The sequence below is a fragment of the Rousettus aegyptiacus genome, unplaced genomic scaffold (genome assembly GCF_014176215.1).
Source record: "Rousettus aegyptiacus isolate mRouAeg1 unplaced genomic scaffold, mRouAeg1.p scaffold_m13_p_6, whole genome shotgun sequence".
NCBI lineage: Eukaryota > Metazoa > Chordata > Mammalia > Chiroptera > Pteropodidae > Rousettus > Rousettus aegyptiacus.
The window spans coordinates 12450343-12471108 of record NW_023416309.1 but is presented as its reverse complement, the minus strand read 5'-3'; the positions used below and the strand labels follow the sequence as shown (position 1 = coordinate 12471108).

Sequence of the window (20766 nt, the reverse complement as noted above, 5' to 3'; positions counted from 1 at the left end):
TGAGAATTACTGCTTTAGGGTTAATTTTGCCTCAGTACTATGGGAAGATCTTCCTGTGTACTCTACCCAGTGCTCTATGAATCATGAGGTTTTTTTTTTAATTCAATCTGGCTGTTTGGGGTAGACACTTTTATTGGCCCTGTGTGAGTACTGAGTTCTGTTTTCTCTAATCTTTCTAAGTGGTTCTTCTTTCAGTCTTGTTTGGTTTATTCACATATACACGCTGATCAGCATTCAGCTGCATATTCAAGGGAGACCCCCTGCAGGTCCTTGGCAGTTCATATTAGTCCATTTGGGCTGCTATAACAAAAATACGATGGGTGGTTAAATAACACAGATTTCTCACAGTTCTGGAGGCTAAGGAGTCCAAGATCAAAGCACCAGCAGATTTGGTGTCTAGTAGATGCCCATTTCCTGGTTCATAAATGATCATCTTCTGATTATGTCTTCTCAAGGCAGAAGGGGTTAGAGAACACGCTGGGGTATCTCCTATAAAGGCACTAATTCCATTCATGAAGGTTCTACCCTCATGACCTAATCACTTCCTAATACCATCTCAATGGGGGTTAGGATTTCAGCATAGGAATTTGGGGGAAAGGGGGGACACAGATATTCAGTCCATAACAAGTTCTCTGTCTATACAGCTTTCTGCTCTCCAGTATTATATCCCATGAACACTAACCACCTTGATCTCTTCAGACTCTCGACTCTATCTCTTCAACTTAGGAAGTCCGCTGGGCCTCATCCAGTTTCCATCCTGTGCTACTCATGGCCTAGAAACATTCAAGGCAATAAGCTGGGGCAGTAGGGCTCATCTTGTTGCCTGTCTGTCAGAGATCTCCTTTGTTGTTTGAATCCCAGTGTCTTGAAACTGTTTTGTTTTGTTTTTCTTTTCTCCCATGTATTTTGTCTGTTTATTTGGTGGTTTCAGGTGGGAGGGTAAATATGGTCCTTCTTATTATATCATGGTCAGTAGCAGAAATCCCTTTAACTGATAATTGATTTGTATTATTTACTGGTTAAAGCTGAAAGTGTTCTTAAGCATTTACTAACCTAATTTCTTTATTTTGTGGATTTGCATGAGACCTATAGCTGTCATAGTCTTCATTCAAAGTCTCCTGTTCCCTGTACTTCCTCTGGCACAACATAAATATTAAATTGGCTCTAAAGCCTTCTATCATCTTTTAATATACCTCTTTACTGCAGGCTTTCACAGTGTTAGCTAAATATGGGCCCCTAACTATACGTAGTAGCATACGATTAAAGGACATGCCCTGACCTGGTGAAGCACAACAGCGAAATGCGTCATGGTTTTAGGGCATTGGCACAGCAGGCTCAGAGACTTTCAAGAGGCTTGTTTATATGATAACTCATATTTTCTAGCACCACCATCAAAGCCTGTTTGTTAGCCTCATTGAGGGTGTAAAGAACTGGTGATATAGGACAGGAGGGAAAAAAACGTGAAAGAGAAGATCATTTTGAGCAGTTTATGACATGAAACTGTACTAAGGAATAATGCTACAAGGATGGGAGTAACTTGGAACCCATTGATGGTAAGCTGTTGGAGAAACGAGAAAGGTAGCAAAATAGAAATAAAATGACAGAAGAAAGAGGACCTTGTTATGTATGAGATGAGCTTCTTAAATCTGCTACATCATAACTGCTGCAGAGTTTGTAGCATGCGCTTGTTGGATATTCAAAGGTGAAATAATTTGTTCAGAACTTACCTTGGGGAAAAGATATGTATGTAGTAGGTAGAATGAAACCATCTGGCTATGTATATAAACTAAAACATAACAAAATTGTATTTTAATGGAATTTTATATATATTTATGTAATCGATATACATTAATGTGTATAAATTCCATATGTTAAAATGAATAAATCATAATTCTTTGGCCTTTGGGATGTGATGATATGCTGTAGCTAAAACTGTATGTTAAGAATTTTTTAGACTTTTAAAACATGCAGATAACTTATGGTAGATGTGCTGTTAATTTTCTAAGACTGAAAAGCTGTTGTATATGGATAATATTAAAAGCTTGGTTTGGAAACAAAATGTGATTTAAGCCTTCCAAAAACTAGGATTGCTTTTTAGTAATTAAGAAACAAATATTTAATGAGCATGTTTCTTATTTGCTGAATATTTTCGATGGTGTAAGTGGTGCTTATGTAGTTAAGTATTTGCCTTTTTCAAATGATTATAATTCTTAATGGCAAGAGTTTGTGTGAATGGAGGAGAATGCAGAACAGTAACACTTTTTTACTTTCCTTGGCATAAGGAAGCATGAAAACTTTTTCATAGCCAGAAATGCATGTTATATGGGAAGGGTAAACACTAGAATCAGAAATTATTATTACATCTGGTAGGAGAGGAAGGGGATTCTTATCAGGGAATGACAGTTACTTGTATCAATGTTTTTTATTTTTAATTAATTAATTTTTTATGGTGACATCGGTTAACGAAATCCAATAGGTTTCAGCTGAACACTTTAACAGTAATGCATATGTATATTTACACTGTGGGTTCACCTCCCATAGTTAAATTCCTTTGTGTCACCACATATTTGACTCCCTTTACGCCATCTACCTCCTCTTTCCTCCTCCTCTTTTCCCCTCCCCGCTCCCCTCATTTTTTTTTTTTTTTTGCCTTTTGAAAGTAAACTTATAGAGAAAAGTATAGATTTTAAGTATATAGCTTGATGAATTTTCACAAAATGAACATACCAAATAACTGATACCCAGATTAAGAAACAGAACATTTGTATGGAAACTGTCTGATTTTTTCCAAGCTGAGTAATGGCATATGTGTGTTTCCTGTATTCTTCTTCTGTTTTTTTTTTTTTAATGCTTTAAAGTTTGCCTAACATTTTTTTTTTTTTTACCAATCATCTCAGAAGGAAATATGGTCTTCAGGGATCTGGAAAATGTCAGAAAACCCACAAGCTCTAATAATTGAGAAAATACTGCAGGCAAATAGGTTTTTTTCTATGTAGGCCTTTGTCTCCCATGTATCTGATAGTTTATAAACCTGATTTTGGCTTAAGTTACTGAAAGTTTTAAAATAGAAAAAGAACATAGTGCGATGTGGGATCAAAGTAGTAAAAATTATTAGCACTTTTTGAAACAGTACATTATTAGCCTTTCATATTTGCAATATGAAGTTTGGGTCCTCAAATTTATGGGTACATTGAAATGACAGTTTAGGAAGGAAATTTCCTTTCAGTTCTATAATGGAACATTCAAAGTATAGAAAGCACTGAGCTATTAAGATATTTATATCTAGTTTAAAGGCTTTATGTCTATTATAGGAATTATTTGTATAGTATATAGAAGTATACTTCATCTAAAGAGTTTCCTGAAATTAGTTATCTGTTTGCCTTTGTGGTGTTTTTTTCTTTTTAGAGAAAGGGAAGACAGTTATTTCATAAACATAAAGATTTCTGAAATTTATTTTTACATATAACAAATCTTTCTATATATCCCATTTCATGAAAAATATTAATATGGGATTTTTTACCATCGTTCTCAACAGTAGGTTTTATCTAATTAAGTTGTGGCCACGATGATGTGGAAAAGCCATTTGTAAATTAACGTTTTATAAAAATGTTTGGTCTTTAACTTTCTGCTATTGAAGTTATGTGCATAAAATTACTATTATTGAAAACCACTTGAATAATTTTTGTTTCTTTTACTCTCTTCTTGAAGCCAGTAAGACAGCATTGGTAAATTATTGTTTCTGTTATGTTTATGTGTATTTGGTTTTCAAAGGAGTTCTTAGGACACACTGAAGTTTTTGTTTTGTTCCTGTTTTCCCTTGACAGGCAGTGGAGAAGGAAATGGCAGGTCCTGATCAACTCTGCATCCGTCGCTGGACTACCAAGCATGTAGCTGTTTGGCTGAAGGATGAGGGCTTCTTTGAATATGTGGACATTTTATGCAATAAGCACCGACTTGATGGAATCACATTGCTAACTTTGACTGAATATGATCTCCGGTCTCCTCCCCTGGAAATCAAAGTCTTAGGAGACATTAAAAGGTTAATGCTCTCAGTTCGAAAATTGCAGAAAATACATATTGATGTTTTAGAGGAGATGGGATACAACAGTGACAGTCCCATGAGTTCCATGACACCGTTCATCAGTGTTCTTCAGAGTGCAGAGTGGCTGTGTAATGGGGAGCCTTCACACGACTGTGATGGACCCATCGCTGATTTGAATTCCGATCAGTACCAGTACATGAATGGTAAAAACAAACATTCTATTCGAAGATTGGACCCAGAGTACTGGAAGACCATATTGAGCTGTATATATGTTTTTATAGTATTCGGGTTTACATCTTTCATTATGGTTATAGTCCATGAGCGAGTGCCTGACATGCAGACCTATCCTCCACTCCCAGATATATTCTTAGACAGGTAAGTTTTATTTCTAGTGCCAAGTTTGTAGAAGATTGCTATAATAGCAATAATAATATATTTATGATAATTATGTTGTTTATTGTTGGTTTGGTTGATGTCTACTTTTCATTTGCTTTATCTGGTAATATAGAAAGATATGCTTTGAAATTGCTTCTTTATCAAAGTAAATTAGACCTTAAGCCTAGGTGACTGGGCACTTATCGCTCCCTGGGCACTTTAGATTTTTAAGGGATTTCCTGGAATGTTGTTTGTAATAAATGGAATGTGGTTACTTTTTTAAAAAAGGATTGAGGGTCCTGCTTTTCCAAAGATTTGGAGAGGTCTCCTGTACCACCAAATAACTTGAAATTATCACAAATAGTACAAACTGATTCACTGATAGTATTCTGTTGTTTTTACAAAATACCTAATATATGCATAATAAAGAATATAGTATATGTATATGAAAAATAAGATTAGAACAAACCTCAAAACTATTTTTATATTTGTGATTTTAAAATATCTTTTTAAAGTTTATAGTGCTTTCTTGTATATTTTTATAAAAGGTTTGCCCTCCTGAAAGTACCTTATAATATATTTTTTAAATGAAATAGATTAAAATGTCCACGTTAAGATGGCAGAATAACATCCATATCACATTTTGTACCCTCTCAAACCCCAACTAAGAGAAAACCAACAAGGATGTGGCAGATGGGAGAAAACAGCCATACAGTTTTGGAAGTTTGAAAGCAAATAGAAGACCTAAAATAAACCAATTCTGAAACAGCAGTCGAGAAAACTGAGAACTAACCCGATCTATCAGATTTCTCAAATCTTTGGACATTGAAGGTGAAAGGGTGGCACTAAAATAAGAATTGAATTAAAATTGTCTAAGAAGCTGTTAGATCCCTATATCTCCTTCTCTATTCTTAGTTTTCCCAACTGTAAACAAAGACCCCAAAGAAGTAAGGAAGAAAGCATGTGGCTATCTGGGAAAGCATACTCTGGACAGAGGAAACAGCAAGATGCAAAAATCCAGAATTGGTAGTGTGCTTTAGCATGTTTAAGGAACAACAAGTAAGAAATGGGAGAACTGTTGTAGATGAGGTCTTACAGAAGACAGGAATCCAGATTGTGTAGGGACCATTGTAAGGACTTAAGCTTTCATTCTGAGTGAAAGGAGAAGCCATTGAGAACTATTTAGGAGAAGAGTCATGTGAACTAATTTCTACTTTAAAAGATCCCTTTAATAGTTGCATCAAGAACAGCGTAAGGGTGGGGGTAGGAAGCAGGGGTTAGTTAAATTATTGAATTCATCTAGGCAAAGATGAGGTGAATTTTAGGATAAGGATAGTAGTGGTAGAGATGGTGTGAAAGAGTCAAATTGTGTGTGTGTGTGTGTGTGTGTGTGTGTGTGTGTGTGTGTGTGTAATTTTTTTTTTGAAAGTACAGCCAACAGATTTGTTGATGAATTTGTATGTAAGGTGTAAGTGAAAGAGAAGTCAAGGATTATCCCAAGATTTTTGACCTGAGCATCTGGAAGGATGGAGTTGCTCTTTACAGAAATGAGAAGACTGTAGAAGGAGTTGATTTGGAGAGAAAATTAAGGGTTTGGTTTAAGACATGTCAAATTTGAGATACCTTTTGCAACAGTCAGGTGTCAAGTAAGAGCTAGAAAGATGAGTTGGAATTCAGAGCAATCTAGGGCTGATTTTAGGGAGTTACCAGCGTAGTTGAAGCCGTAATGTTTGATAAGTTCTCTTCGGGAGGAAGAAGGGAAAAGAGGATGAAAGATTGAGCCCAAAAACATTACAACATTTAGAGGTCAGAGAAGTAAGGCAAAACCAGCAAAGAAGACTGAGAGATAGTAGTCAAGGCAGAGAGATAGTAGTATCCTGGAAGCCAAATTTAAAAAGCAGTTTAAGAAGGCAGGAATAATTAATAATTAGCTGTCAAGTGCAACTTAGGGGTCAAGTAAGATGAGGATAACTGACAATTGGATTTAGCAACTATTTGGTGACCTTGACAAAAGTGCCCGATTGTAATGGGTTTAAGAGAGCATGTGAGACTTACTGGAATTTACCTAAAGATATATCTCCATAAATATGAAACAACATTTGTACAAAGTTATTTGTTGTGATGTTATTCATAACAATTATGAATTTTGGTAATAATCTAAATGCTTATCCATGGAAAAGCTAGCTGAATATACTATGGTACATCTATACAATAGAGATGGTTTAATCATAAAAGAGAATGAAGATTTTTATGAACTGATATGAAATGATTTGCAGGAAAAACTCAGGAGCAGTGAGCAACATGAGCATCCAGATCCTGGTTTCTAAATACCAATCCCTAAAAGGAAACTCAGACCAAGGCTTCTTAGAGAAAGGGTTGATTTTAAGTCTGGGACAAGGAAAGTGAAAAATGAGCCTGAAACAGATCTTGTGCCATCAAGCAAGGAAGTGCACAAAACCAATGGAAACACGTCAGAAGGACATAGGAACAGGTTCCAAGGGGCTCCCACTGATCAAATTAGGACAATTATAACATCAAAAAGAATAGCGACGGTAATGGATTATAATATGTCAAGTAGGAAAAAGAATCCATAGTGATAAAAAAAAAAAAAACAAGCAAAATGTGGCGGAGTGAGAGGAAAAGTTCTTCAGGAATAATATAAATAAATGTGGGTGGCCTGACTATTTTGCAGCCTCCAATGTAATAATTGATTCAGGCAAGTGGATGCTAAAATTAGGGGATGCTAAAATCTATTAGATGAAAGGCCATTGAGGGGCAAGATAATCACATGATCTGAAAGTATCATCTCACATACAATGTGTCACTGTAACCGTATGATCAAATGTAGCACCACAGTGGGACAAACTAATATTATGTACACTGGATGTAATGTTCATAAATCACCTATGGAATAATCTTGCCAAAAAAAAAAAAGTATCCTCAATTTAATCATGAGGAAATTATCATACAAATCTAGAACATGGAACATTCTACAAGGCAGCTGATGTAGACTCACCAGAAATGCTAATGTCATGTCAGACAAGCCAGACAGGGAGAATTGTAAGGGAAATTAAAGAGACGTAACCAAAAGCAAAGCATTAATTTTAATTAGATCCTATATCGAGAAAAAAAAATACTGCTAAAAAGGAGATTTGGGGGACAATTAGGAAAATTTGAATATGGACTGCATATTAAATGATGTAGTTTAACACCAAATCAGTGTTACAGTTCTCTGGGTTTAATAGTGTATTGGATTATTGAAGAAGATATCCTTGTTCTTAAGTGATACACATTATTTAAGGGAAAAGTGTCATAATGTCTGCAGCTTACTTTGGTGAGAGGGGATAAGTGTCCTCAGAAAAAAATGTGGGTGTGTGTATGTGGGTATTTATAGAAATATTGAAATAAAGCAAATATGGAAAATGTCAATTATTGTAAACAATTGATAGATTTAGGTGAAGAACATAAAGTGTTATTCCTTCAACTTTTGGTATGATCAGAATTTTTCAAAATAAAAAAGAAATGACAAAGAAATGATAAGAGAGAAAAAGAGAATGGGAAGAGAGAAATTGGAAACAATCGAGTCTTAGAAGTTTTCCTTTAAGGGCAATAGAGAAATGAAGCTGTAGCTTGGAAGAAGAGGAAAGGATATGGAGTGAAAAGGGTTTTGTTTTGAATGGGCTGTATTATAGCATGTTTGCTATATGCCCCAGTTTTGAGGGAGGGAGATGATGTTAGAAGGAATAGAGGGTACACTTGTTGGAGTCATGTCCTTGAGTATATGAAAAGAAATAGGACCTAGTGGGTGGGAGAGGCTGATCTTAGGAATATGGACTGTTCTTCTATAATGGAAAGATAGGAATGATGGAAACAGGTAGAAGGTTGTTAGATGTAATGGTGGAACATAAGGAAATGCTCTCCTGATTGTTTTTATTTTCTCTTCAAACAAAGTTAGAATGGAGAAAAGGTTGGGAGTTTGAGGAGAAAGGATGAGATGTAAAGTAGTTAAGAGAGTGAATAGACTTGTGTGATATGTAGCAGCACTAAAGGCCTCCTTGAGGTTGGTAGTCATGTTGGCATTGTGTGTGTTACCACTCTCATTCAACTGCACAGATACAGGTATGGAATAGTTGGATAATTGTCTTTTTAGCAGGGTTGAAGTTTTTCTAGGTGGTAAAATGAAAGAAAAAGAATCAAGGGAGTGATTATAATGACTGACTGTGGACTCAGATGGATAAGGAAGGATGTGAGGATATGAGGTAGATGAAGGACAGTGAAAATATTATAAGATCAATGGATTTTAGGTCTCAGAATTATCGAAGTTGGAATACTGGAGGGAATAAGCTGGAAAGACAAGATGTAATGGTCAGTATAGATTCTTGAAATCGAGATTATGAAGAAGAATCTTGGTATTGACAAGATCCAGGTTATAACCATGGGTGTCGGTTGCCAGGGTCATAGTAGGAGAAGTTAATAGAGAAGTGAGTGAGAAGCACACAAATTACGACAGGAGAAGTTTTGGAGAAAGTGACAGTGAAGCAGAAATTAAAATCTTCAAGAAATGGGAGAATGAATGCTGAGGGTCCATAGATGACTATGACAATGAATAATGGGAGAAAAGAGAGAAAATGGTCTGGAAGAACAATGAGGATTTTATTTGAAAGTGTACAGTTCATTGGTTTTTAGTATACTTTTAAAAAAGTGCAGCCATCACCACCAATACCAGAACATTTTCATCACCCCAAAAGAAACCTGTATCCATTAGCAGTTACATCCCATTCCCTTCTCTCTCTACAAATCTACTTTCTGTTTCTGTGAATTGGCCTATTCTGGACATTTCATTTAAATAGAGTCATACAGTATGTAGCCTTATGTACAAAGTTTTGTACAGACATATGCTTTCAATTCACAGTGGGAATTTGGAACCCAATTTTCCCCAACTGCGAAGCTTCGTGGTATTAAGTATCTAAACTTTATTCATAGGAGAGTGGTAGCAGATGCTGCAGTGTTCTTCCTATATCCACTCAGATCTCTTTTTCATTTTCTTGCGCACTGATATTTTCAAAATCCAGCAAATGTGTCTCTTTGTTGGAGAGCTGCTCGTGGGGTGCTGGAACACACTTGCCTGATTAAAAAGGGTGCCAAACTCTTTTAGGTCTTTGGATCTACACTGTCTCCCAAATTCCCCACAGGATTGAGCCAAAGTTACTCTTGCCTGAGTTCCCCACAGACCGTGCTTGAGTCTCACCCTTGCCTTGCTTCCTTGCCTTCCTGATGTCATTTCCCCATTGTTCTATAGTTTTCACCCTTCCTTGCCTTCCTGATGTAATTTCCCCATTGTCCTATAGTTTTCACCTGGGGACACTCCTAATCATTTTGACACTGACCTTTGTTTCAGAGTTTGCTTCCGAAGCTTATTTGACACAATTCCAAGAGCTTCAGCACAACATAAACAGAAAATTAGGAGATAGGAATGCTTCTAGAGGCCCACTTACAGCAGTGAGAATGGGGAGCTGATGACTATAATAGCAAGGGAGGAAACAGAAGCACTATAAAAAGCAAACATAAATAATGGAAAAACCACATCAATCTGGGATTTAACTGCCCTTCGTTTCTCAGTAGTCCTTAAGGTCATTACCATGTTCAATGTAATAATCAGTGTTCGCAGTGATGACTCTGAATTACCAAAGAAAATTGAATTCTATCCAGAAAAAAAGGCATGTGTATGTATAATGCATTTTAGAAAGCTTTACATCATAAATATGAGATACTGAATACACTTTTGACAGTTTCCTCATTCCACTAAAATGACAGTAAATGGGGGGACCCTATAATTCCATGAAGGCAAGAATAGTGGTAATAATGAAAAAATGGAAAACTAAGTGCTTGTTGTGAGATTGGGAGTGGAAACTAACAGTGCCTAAGAGGTGAGTTTATTTGTATTGCAGAGCTCTAGAAAAACTCAAAACAGGAGGCACCAAGCATCTCTCAAGACCAGCTATATAGATAGGAGCAAAATATAGGAGATTTGGTTGAAAACCAATTTAAGAAGGTTTAGACCTGCTGTAAACCAACAGAAGACAGGTGATATATTCTCCAGAGTAGCTGAATGTAAGGGACTCTGGAATTGGGGATATCAGGCCCACATAAGAACAAAGGTGCACATTTTTCAGTATGTTTTCAAGAGAATTAACTGTAAATCTACCTATTGATCACTGAAACCCCCAGCTTCCTTTCTTAACTAACCAGACTTATTTCCTGTCCCCACTCTCACCCAGCCCCAGTACTCCAAGCAGGAAAACAGATTCTTCTCCTTGGAAAACCCGCACAAGAGAAAAAAACTGTAGATACTGTGGTAGCCCTATTTCATCAACCAGACCTCTGCTCACTCTACAGTGAAACCCACAACTTGACAAGCTCAGTTCATATACACAGAACATCAATTTTTTTTTTAGTACTTCATTGTCAGATATGAATGGTCAGTCAAGAATTACCAGACATTTGAGGAAAACAGACCAGTGCAGATAGAAAAGAAGCAAACTGGGAAAAACAAAATAGGGAGCAGAACAACACTTAAAAAAAAATAACCATTCATATTCTCACAAATAAGAGATGTTGCAGCCTATGAGAGAGTAATAGTAGGTGATGAAAAAGGAAAATTTGGAGAAAAAAAGTTTTTGGAAAATAAAAGTGAAAGTAGAAATTTAAAATCCACCAGGATAATTGGAACATAAATTTGATGAAATTGCCCAGCATATAGAACAGATGATGAAAAGTGGAAGAGAAAAAGTAAGATCAATCCAGTTAGTCCAACAGTGAACAAACAGGGGTTCTTATAAGGAATACATAGAAAAAATGAAGGGGAAGATATTATCTAAGATACAAGGAAATTTCTCAGAACCAAAGGACATGACTTTATAGATCGAAAGGATCCAGTGAGTAGCCAGTAGAAGAAATGAAAAATTTTAGAATACTGGGTATAGGCAGAGGATCTTAGAAACTTCTTAAGAGGCTAAACATATAACATACAGAGATTGGAAATCCAAATAGCATCAAACTTCTTAGCAATAGTGGAAGCTAGAAAACAATGGAACAATGTCCTCACATTCTGAGAGAAAATAATGTCTAATCTAGAATTCTGCCCATGCAAACTACCAATTAGATATAAGGCTAGACCCAAGGATATTTTTAAATTTGCAAGTCTCAAAAAACTTACTCTCCAACCGCACACCTACTAGAATGGCTAAATTGAAAAAAAAAAAAAAAGATAATAACAAGTCCTGATGAGGATTCAGAGCAATTGATACTCATACATTGCTGGTAGAAATGCAAAATGACACCACAGCTTTGAAAGTAGTTTGATAGCTTCTTAAAAAGTTAAACATACATTTAACATAGGACTCAATTGTTTCACTCCTAAGTGTTTGCCCAAGAGAAATGAAAATATATGTTTATGCATAGATCTGTATGTGGTCTTTATTCATAATCACCCCAAACTGAGATTAGCCCAAAATATCCATCAACCAGTGACTGGATAGAGCAATTTTAAATAAAGAATTATACACACAATAATGTAGATCAATCTGAAACATATCCGTACTGAATGAAAATAGCCAAGTATAAAAGATACTTGGATAAATACTGTGTGAGTGTATTTTTATACCATTCTGGGAAAGGCAAACCTGTAAGGGACAGAAATCAGGTTAATGATTGTTCCAGGGCTAGAAGGGATTGACTGCAAAGGGGCACAAAGGAACTTTTTGGGGTGATGAAAATGTTCTATATATTGTGGTGGTGTTACGTGACTGAATATGTTTGTCAAAAGTCATTGAACTGTATAGCTGAAGAGGGCAGATTTTTCTGTTTGTAAATTAAACCTCATATAAATCTGACGTTAAAAATCAGTTTATCCTCTAGGCCCTCTTTCTCAGAAAACAACTGGAGGATCTACACCCCATCAAAACTAAGGAGTAAACCAAGGAAGAGGAGGACATGGGATTCAGGAAACAGAGAATCCATTATAGAAAAGAGGAATTCCCAAGATGAGGGTTCAATTTTATTCTAACAAATAGCCATGCAGGAGAACTAGAAAATGATAACCATTCTAGAGTGGAACAAGAGGGAAAAAGGAAAAGATTGAAATTGATAGAATATAGAATATTTTGGAGATGAATTGGTGATAGGCAAACAAGAAACAGAACAAACTAAAAAAAAAAAAAAATGTTATTTATTAGCTCCAGAGAATTATTTAGAAGTTGTTCAAGAAAGGGATTTAATCATTGTTCTCTGACTCAGCTATGAATGATATTTACAAACTTACATTAAGTAAAAACAAAATCGTGAAATAGTATTGAGAGCGTGGGGAGATGGGGATAGAGAGAATATCTGAGTATGCATATGTGTGTTTAGTGGGCGACTAAAAGATATAATGCCAAATAAAACAGAAAAAGTGAAAGTGATCACCTCTAGGGAGCAAGAATTAGGTTTAGGTTAGGGGTGTGGCAGATCAATGGAAAAGATAGAAGGAAAGAGGGATAGAAAACAAAGAGGGACAGAGAAATAAAGGAGTAAAACAGAACAAACTTTACTGTTCCTAAAACAAAACCAAATGTAATAGTTCCCTCTTATTTAAGGTTTTACTTACCACAATTTATTACCCACTGTCATCTATGGTCTGAAAATATTAAATGGAAAATTCCAGAAATAAACAATTCATAAGTTTTAAATCATGCACCATTCTGAGTAGAGTGATGAAATCTTGCACTGCCCTGTTCCCTCGTGCCCTTAACAAGAATCTTCCCATTGTCCAACATATCCATGCTGTATATACTACCTGCTTATTCGTCATTTAGTAGCTATTTCTGTTATCAGATCAACTGTCACAGTATCACAGTGCTTGATGAGTTCAAGTAACCCTTATTTTACTTAATGTCTCATTCACCTCACTTCATCATGTAGGCATTTTATCATTTTATCGTCTCACATCATCACAAGGAGAGCAAGTACAGTACAATAAGATATTGCACAAGAGACCACATTGACATGACTTTTATTACAGTAATTATTGTTATAATTGTTCTATTTTATTATTAGTTATTGTTGATATCTTACTGTGCCTAATTTATAAATTAAACCATATTATAGGTATCTATGTGTAGGAAAAAACAGCATATATAGAATTTAGTACAATCCATAGTTTAAGGCATCCATTGGGAGTCTTGGAACGTATACCCCATGGATAGGGGGGACTACTCTGTACTAAAGAAAAGGAGTCAAGTTCAAGCTCTGCTTATCTGGATTCTGAAATTAGCACATCATGAGAGAAGTGAGACTTCCTTCCATTGTCTTTTGTGGGCAGTCCTATATCAAGATCTATTGTGCTAGATAGGGAGGGAGAAAAAGGTTACTTCTCTACAGAGAACCATGACTGGGAATCACATACTACAAAGAGGTCCTGGTGAATAGGGTACTCTATGAAACATCCTCCCCCTCCCCCAAGATTTTTCAAATATTATCTCTTAAAAAAGGTAAAAGTTATAGAAAACAATTTTAAGGTCATTATTTGAAGAGTATCTTATTGAAAAGAGTGACATCATTTATGCACATTATCTTCTTGTCAGCCCAATATGTAATTTTTTCTGTTCTAGCGTTCCTAGAATCCCATGGGCCTTTGCCATGACAGAAGTATGTGGCATGATTTTGTGCTATATTTGGCTCCTGGTTCTTCTTCTTCATAAGCACAGGTACCTTACTTATTTTGTTAAAAGACTGAAAGTGTTTTGACTATCTTGTGTAAAGGTCATCAAAGCTGTTTCTCCCTTTGCAGTTTCTTTGTTAATTTCCTTCTCTAGTCATTGTGGCATTGTACTTATTGACATTGGAAAATGGGGCTTTATCAACAAAAGAGTCAGCCTAAGGTGATACCCACATATTTACTAATATTCTGAACGTATTTTGCAGGGAAATATCACAGCAATATTCAATCACTGGCCAACCATTGACATCCTAGCCTCATCTTTCATTAGAAACAAAACAAAAATGTCACTATGTAGAAGGATAGAAACTCCTCCAAGGACAGTCTTTGGTCAGATGTTCGGATGGAAGATGTTCTCTGCTTGGAGGAGGCCCATTAAAAGAAGAGATTATTTTGCACACACCATGCACACCTAGTCAGTGCGGTTTACTTCAGATGGTATAGGAAATTGCTGAAAAGGGAGAAAGTTTCTTTGGCACTTTCATCAAGAAATATAAAGGGAATAATTTTTTCTCATTAAAAAAGAAGAGAAGCGTAAAGGGAGGCTCTGTTCCTACTTTAATGAGGGGAAATTACTTGATTTAAATAAAAAATAAGGCATAGTGAAGAAAAAAAGAACTAGAAAGTATGGATCTCCTATTCATTGTCTTTGGACACGGAAGAGGAATAGGGTTACTTTCTTGATTTTTTGATCTTTTCTCCTCACCAGGGAGTTCTTGAGGTAAAACCACAGTGATAGGCTTTAGATCCTAAGCAGCAGTTATTTTGGTGCTTTGAAGGTGAAGAGAAAGGTTGATTGTTGCTATTCTTGTCACACTTTTAGGCCATGTTGGACTTCTTTCTCTCCTCTTCGTAGCAATATTTTTAATTGGATTGCTTAAAACCAGAGGTAGTTAAAAAAAAAAAATACTTGTATTACTGCTGCTTTCTGGTTTAACTTTGTCTTGTAAGACTCTGGATTTGAGTTTATTCATTCTTCAAAATAAGAGTTTACTTTATAAGAAACCTTGGTAGATTTAGCAAATCAGAGCAGTGGCCAGTTAAATGCAAATTTTGATGTTTAATTAGACAAAGAAAGTATTTCTCAAAGTGTGGGCTTTTTGCCATTTAAATTAGAATCACCTGGGCTGTGGTTAAATGCAAAATTCTAGGCTCCATCCCAGATCTACACACTGAAGTTCAAAACATAACATAACCTTGCGTCCTTTGCTCTTTATAAGGGTGGGATGAGCATTCGGAAAATATGTAAAGCATAGTCCCTGTACTTAAGAATAAGTCTGTTTTGGTTTAAGACATTTTAAAAAATAATATAACAGCACAAGTGACGTCACAATACAGTTCAAAATTTTTATTAGCAATATACTTCAAGTAAAACAGTATTTAAAAAACAGTATTTTATAGTGTAAGTTTAAGTTAGGAGAAGTTAGAGAATGTTTATTAGATAGCTACTATCATTAACAAACTTACAATGTTATAACAAACAAAAAAATCTCTACAATCACATTTAACTTTATACCTTTCAAAATAATTTATGAGCAACATATGAGTAATAGGACTAACTCTGAGCTGAGAGTCATATGAGCAACGTATGAGTAATAGGACTAACACTGAGTTAGGTACTAATCTTCTCTTTTACATAACTCTTGCTTTCTCTTAGCCATATTTTCTTATGCTCTCTGATTCTCTTAGGTCTGCACAGTCCCATATTACAGGTACTGGCCTCATGTGACTATTTAAATTTAAATTAGGGGAAATGAAATAAAATTAAAAGTTGGCTCCTCGGTTGTACTAGCCACATTTCCAGTGCTCAGGAGCCACATGTCGATAGCTTGTTGAACAGTTCAGTAGTGGAACATATTCATCATTACAGAAAGTTCCACTGGAAAATGATGCTTCAGATTGTCTCTAAAATTTCTGTCCTCTATAAAGAGTCTAGTGGTTTTCCTCCTTGCTTTCCCTTTAAGTAAGCATTTGATGCCTGGGGTGTTTTGGTTCGTTTTCTGCTGATCTTTCTCCCTTTTTGGTCGCTCTGTTCACAGGTCAATACTTCTGCGAAGGCTCTGTAGTCTGATGGGCACTGTGTTCTTGCTTCGCTGCTTTACCATGTTTGTGACCTCCCTCTCCGTGCCAGGACAGCACCTGCAGTGTACTGGAAAGGTAGCCTGCTACCTTCTTTATCTTTTTTTCCTCTTGTTCTTGGTAGGTTGATGGTACCATATATGCAGTAGGGCTAAGACTTTGCTTTTAATATTAAAATGTACTTCTCAATATTTCCAATATCTGTGATAAACCTCCAGAAATAATTTGGTAAAAATTTAAAGGCAGAATCTACCTCCCTGTTACTTCTATCTATTGAAACTAGTTCTATACTGTGGAATTATAGAAAAAAAGTTTCTTTCAATCATCATTCTCCCTTTCCCACCATCCTCAGCATCTTTAGTTCCTCTTATCACATGACTCTGTTCCCTTTACTGTCCTTATCAGTCCTTTTTTAAAAGTGTTAAAGTTTGACCATATTCCATACTCTTTGTGGGGTATACTAAATAATGGCTGATTTTTTGTTTTTGTTTTATACTTTGTAGCTTATTTGGTACACTGTAGACATCTCTTCTGGTTAAATTGAAAAGAGAGATTATATACATAGGAACAAAAGAACTGGGTAATGGATAACTTTAAAAAAATTTAAAAAGAAAACAAACCTTGTACTTTATATACAAAATTGACTATTGTAGCTTGTTAAATTTGGACAGAAGAATTTATTATCCTGCTTTTCTGAGCCTCCAGGATTTAGTAATATATTCCCAGATATTCAAATGTATATATTAACACCTTTGTTATTTTAATGTTGTTTGTAAAGTGTGAAACAAAATTAAGTGTCAGTTCTTCTACTGCAATATAAATAGCTGAAATGCCAGCAAGGGAAGGTTAAGCAGCCAGAGGAGATCAAGAGCTAAAAATACAGTCCTGAGCCAAAGGGTGACTAAAGTTTCTCCAGGTATTAGGAGACTGAACAGTAAGAAAGGGGGAAGGGTTATATGACATTTAGGATTTACATAAAGGAAATGTTTTATTTTTAAGGTAAAAGCTGGGTTTTTTTAATAAAATAAAGTAATGTTTTATAATTATAAAGTTATTTGCCTATTAGAAATTTTCAAATTTTATGGAAATATATAAATTAAAAAATATATATAAATTAAAATAAAAGCTCATATAATTTCCTCTTCTTTCACCCTACCCCATAAATCAAACAGTTGTGCATGCTGTCACATAGACTATTTTTAAGCATACTTAACACATTCAAATAAGTTTATATAGATAGGTACTTTTTTAAAAAAAGATAGGATTATACTGCAGGCATAGTGTTTTAGCTTAATGTTTTATTTAATAGTATGTTGTTTACTTTTTTCTGAAGAAATACACATGTAGCTGTACTTCTTCTTTTTAATAGTTGCAGAGTGTTCCATTGTATGATTTACCAGTCTCTAAATGATGTACATTTAGATTTTTTCCGAATCTTGCTATTTATAAATAATGCTTTCATAAATATCTGTATATACTTATGCTTTTTCACTATTTAATCATCTCCTTAAGGTAAATTCTTGGAAGTGGAATTAGGAAATCAAAAAACACACACTTAAAAAATCGTGATATGTATTGCTCAGATGTCCATTAGAAAAGTCTAGTTTTCACTACTGCCAACAATGTAGGCACACCAGTTTTCCCACCCCTCAGCCAGCACTACTTATCAGTCTTTTGAGTCACTCCCATTTTGATTAATGAAAGATGATATCTAAGAATTTTATGGGTCTTATGTTTTATATTTGAATCTTTAATCTATTGAATTTCTGTACCTGGTGTGAAGTAGGGATAGAACAATTTCCCCAAATTGTATGCTAATTAGAAGAAATTTAAAAGACGAAAAATGTGATCTTATTACACTGAAGAGAGAGTTTCCTGTAGCTGAAATATTTAATTGTGGGTCAGCCACTAGAGAGAAAGATATATGTGCATAGGGCTGCAGCATGTGCTACAAAAATAAATTAGATATCATCTTTCTACAGTATGGACAGCCCTTTTTCTGTCGCTAATGACCACTTTTCATTACCAGCTAGTTATATATGGACATTTCTATTCAAATCTGACCTAAATGTTGTTAATTGCTTTGATTTATAAGATAACCTACTTATTGACCTACATTATTTTCAGCAGTCATTGAAAATTGAAAGTTAAGGTGATCGTAACAGCAATCAAATCCCTTTCAGTGAACTTCCGTAGGGCATTTTCATTGTCACAAATTAATTGCTTGTAATCTCACTCCTAGAAGTAAGAGACTTGGGGATAGAACCAAGAATATACCTGCTTTTGAAATTAAGTAATGGATTCACCTTTAGTATAGAAATACTTAAAGCAGATTTCTACACCTTGTCACATCAAAGCATCTTATCCATTCTGTTGTGTTACAATTTTTATTTTTCTGGAAGAAAATTTGGGATATTTAAGATCATAAAGGATAGGGAGACGAGTAATTAAGCAATAATTGCTCCCTTTTGACTGGCATCACTTGTTTCTCGCCTTGGCTGAGACTTTCTCCTAGCAGTCTCTGTTCACTGCCTGATTTTTATACTTTAGTAGAGTCATATCTCTAACCCCATTCCCATGAGAGGTCACAGAATAACCAAATCCCATGTATTCTAGTTCCTTCTCTCCTTTTCTCTAATAATAAATTCATTTTCCTCTCATGCCCTCAACTAAGGCAGAGGCAAAAAGGTGTGTTGTGAATAATCAACAGGTGAACGTCTAATGAGATTGTGATATCTAACGAGGATGTTTTGTTACCAAATAAGGAGTCTACCCATTCCTCATGCAGCAAGGCAGAACACCAAACAAGTTGGAGCCATTTATTGCCATGGCACCATGCCAAGAAAATGGGAAACTGTCATGTTAAACCCAAACTCCCTCATGGCTTTTGATCAAAGGTTTTTAAAGGCAAAAATTGAGGTTTAGGGGTTAGGGGCTGAGGGTGAAGCTGATTGGTTAGTTCTTATGCAAGCTTCAGTGGTTTTCCTTTCCTATCTCAGTTCCTGACATCATCTTTATCACTGTGATTGAGTGATCTAACTGGTTAAAGGACTAAGGCTCTGCAAAATATCTCATAATTATTTGTCAATGATGTTAACTTTTTTTAAAAAATAAATTTATTTATTTGAATTAGTTTCAAGTATATAGTACATTGGTTAGACATCTATATTGTTCATAAAACAATTCCCTTAATTGCACCCTTCCTCCCCTGGCCCTTTACTTAGCCATGACATTAATGCTAACTGCATTCCCTGTGCTGTGCTCCCCATAATCATGCCCAACTATCAACTTCTAATTTGTACTTTTTTAATCCTACACCCCATTCTCTCAGCCCCACAACCCACATCCCCTCTGTCTGTCACCAAATTGTCCACTGTTTTTGTGAATCTGTTTTTGACTAGTTCGTTCTTTTCGTTTCTTGGATTCCACATATAAGTGAAATCATATGGTATTTATCTTTCTCTGACTTATTTCACTCAGCGTAATAACCTCTAGTTCCATCCATGTCATTGCAATTGGTAAGATTTCATTTTTTTAATGGCTGAGTAATATTCCATTGTATACATGAACCATAGTTTCTTTATTATCTGTTGATGGACATTTAGGTTGCTTCTATATCTTGGCTATTGTAAATTGTGCTGCCATGAATATTGGTGATCTTTATGAATTATTGTTTTGGTTTTCTTTGGATAAATACCCAGAAGTACAATTGCTGGGTCAAAAGGCATATCCATTTGTAATTTTTTGAGAAACCTCCATGCTGTTTTCCATAGCGGCTGTACCAATTTGCAATCCCACCAACAATGTATGAGGGTTCCCTTTTCTCCGTATCCTCACCAACACCTGCTGTTTTTTGATTTACTGATTATAGCCATTCTGACAGGTGTGAGGTAATATCTCATTGTGCTTTTAATTTGCATTTCTCTGATGATTAGCGACCTTGCACATCTTTTCATATGTCTGTGAGCCATCTGTATTTTCTCTTTGGAGAAGTATCTGTTCAGGTCTTCTGACCAATTTTTAATTGAATTGTTTGATTTTTTGCTGTTTAATTGTATAAGTTCTTTATAAAGTTTAGATATTAACCCCTTGTCAAATGTATCATTAGCGAATATCTTCTCCCACACAGTTGGTTGTCTTTTTGTTTTGTTAATGGTTTACTTTGCTGTACAAAAACTTTTTAGTTTGATGTAGTCCCATTTCTTTATTTTTTTTTCTTTTGTTTCCCTTGCCCGAGGCAGTATCTCTGAAAAGAAATTCCTGTTAGTAATATCAGAGTTTATTGCCTATATTTTCTTCTAAAAGTCTTATGGTTTCGGGTCTTACATCTAAGTCTTTAATCCATTTTGAGTCTATTCTTATATATGGTATAAGAAAATGGTTCCACTTCTTTTTTTTATATATGTATCTGTCCAATTTTCCCAACACCATTTATTGAAGAGACTATCTTCACTCCATTGTATATTCTTACCTCCTTTGCCATATATCAAGTGAGCGTATAGGCGATTTCTGGGCT

The 20766-nt window shown here is 35.3% G+C and overlaps 1 protein-coding gene across 1 annotated transcript in view; it reads left to right on the top strand.

The window, feature by feature from the left end:
* The window catches only part of SAMD8 (sterile alpha motif domain containing 8), a 51774-nt gene that overhangs the window by 18354 nt on the left and 12654 nt on the right, over nucleotides 1–20766 (top strand). Inside the window, exons 2-4 of the mRNA XM_016160246.2 lie at nucleotides 3825–4417; nucleotides 14065–14160; nucleotides 16211–16328. Coding sequence (XP_016015732.1) covers nucleotides 3840–4417; nucleotides 14065–14160; nucleotides 16211–16328 — 792 coding nt within the window. The 5' untranslated portion in view covers nucleotides 3825–3839. The remainder of the gene's footprint in view (nucleotides 1–3824; nucleotides 4418–14064; nucleotides 14161–16210; nucleotides 16329–20766) is intronic.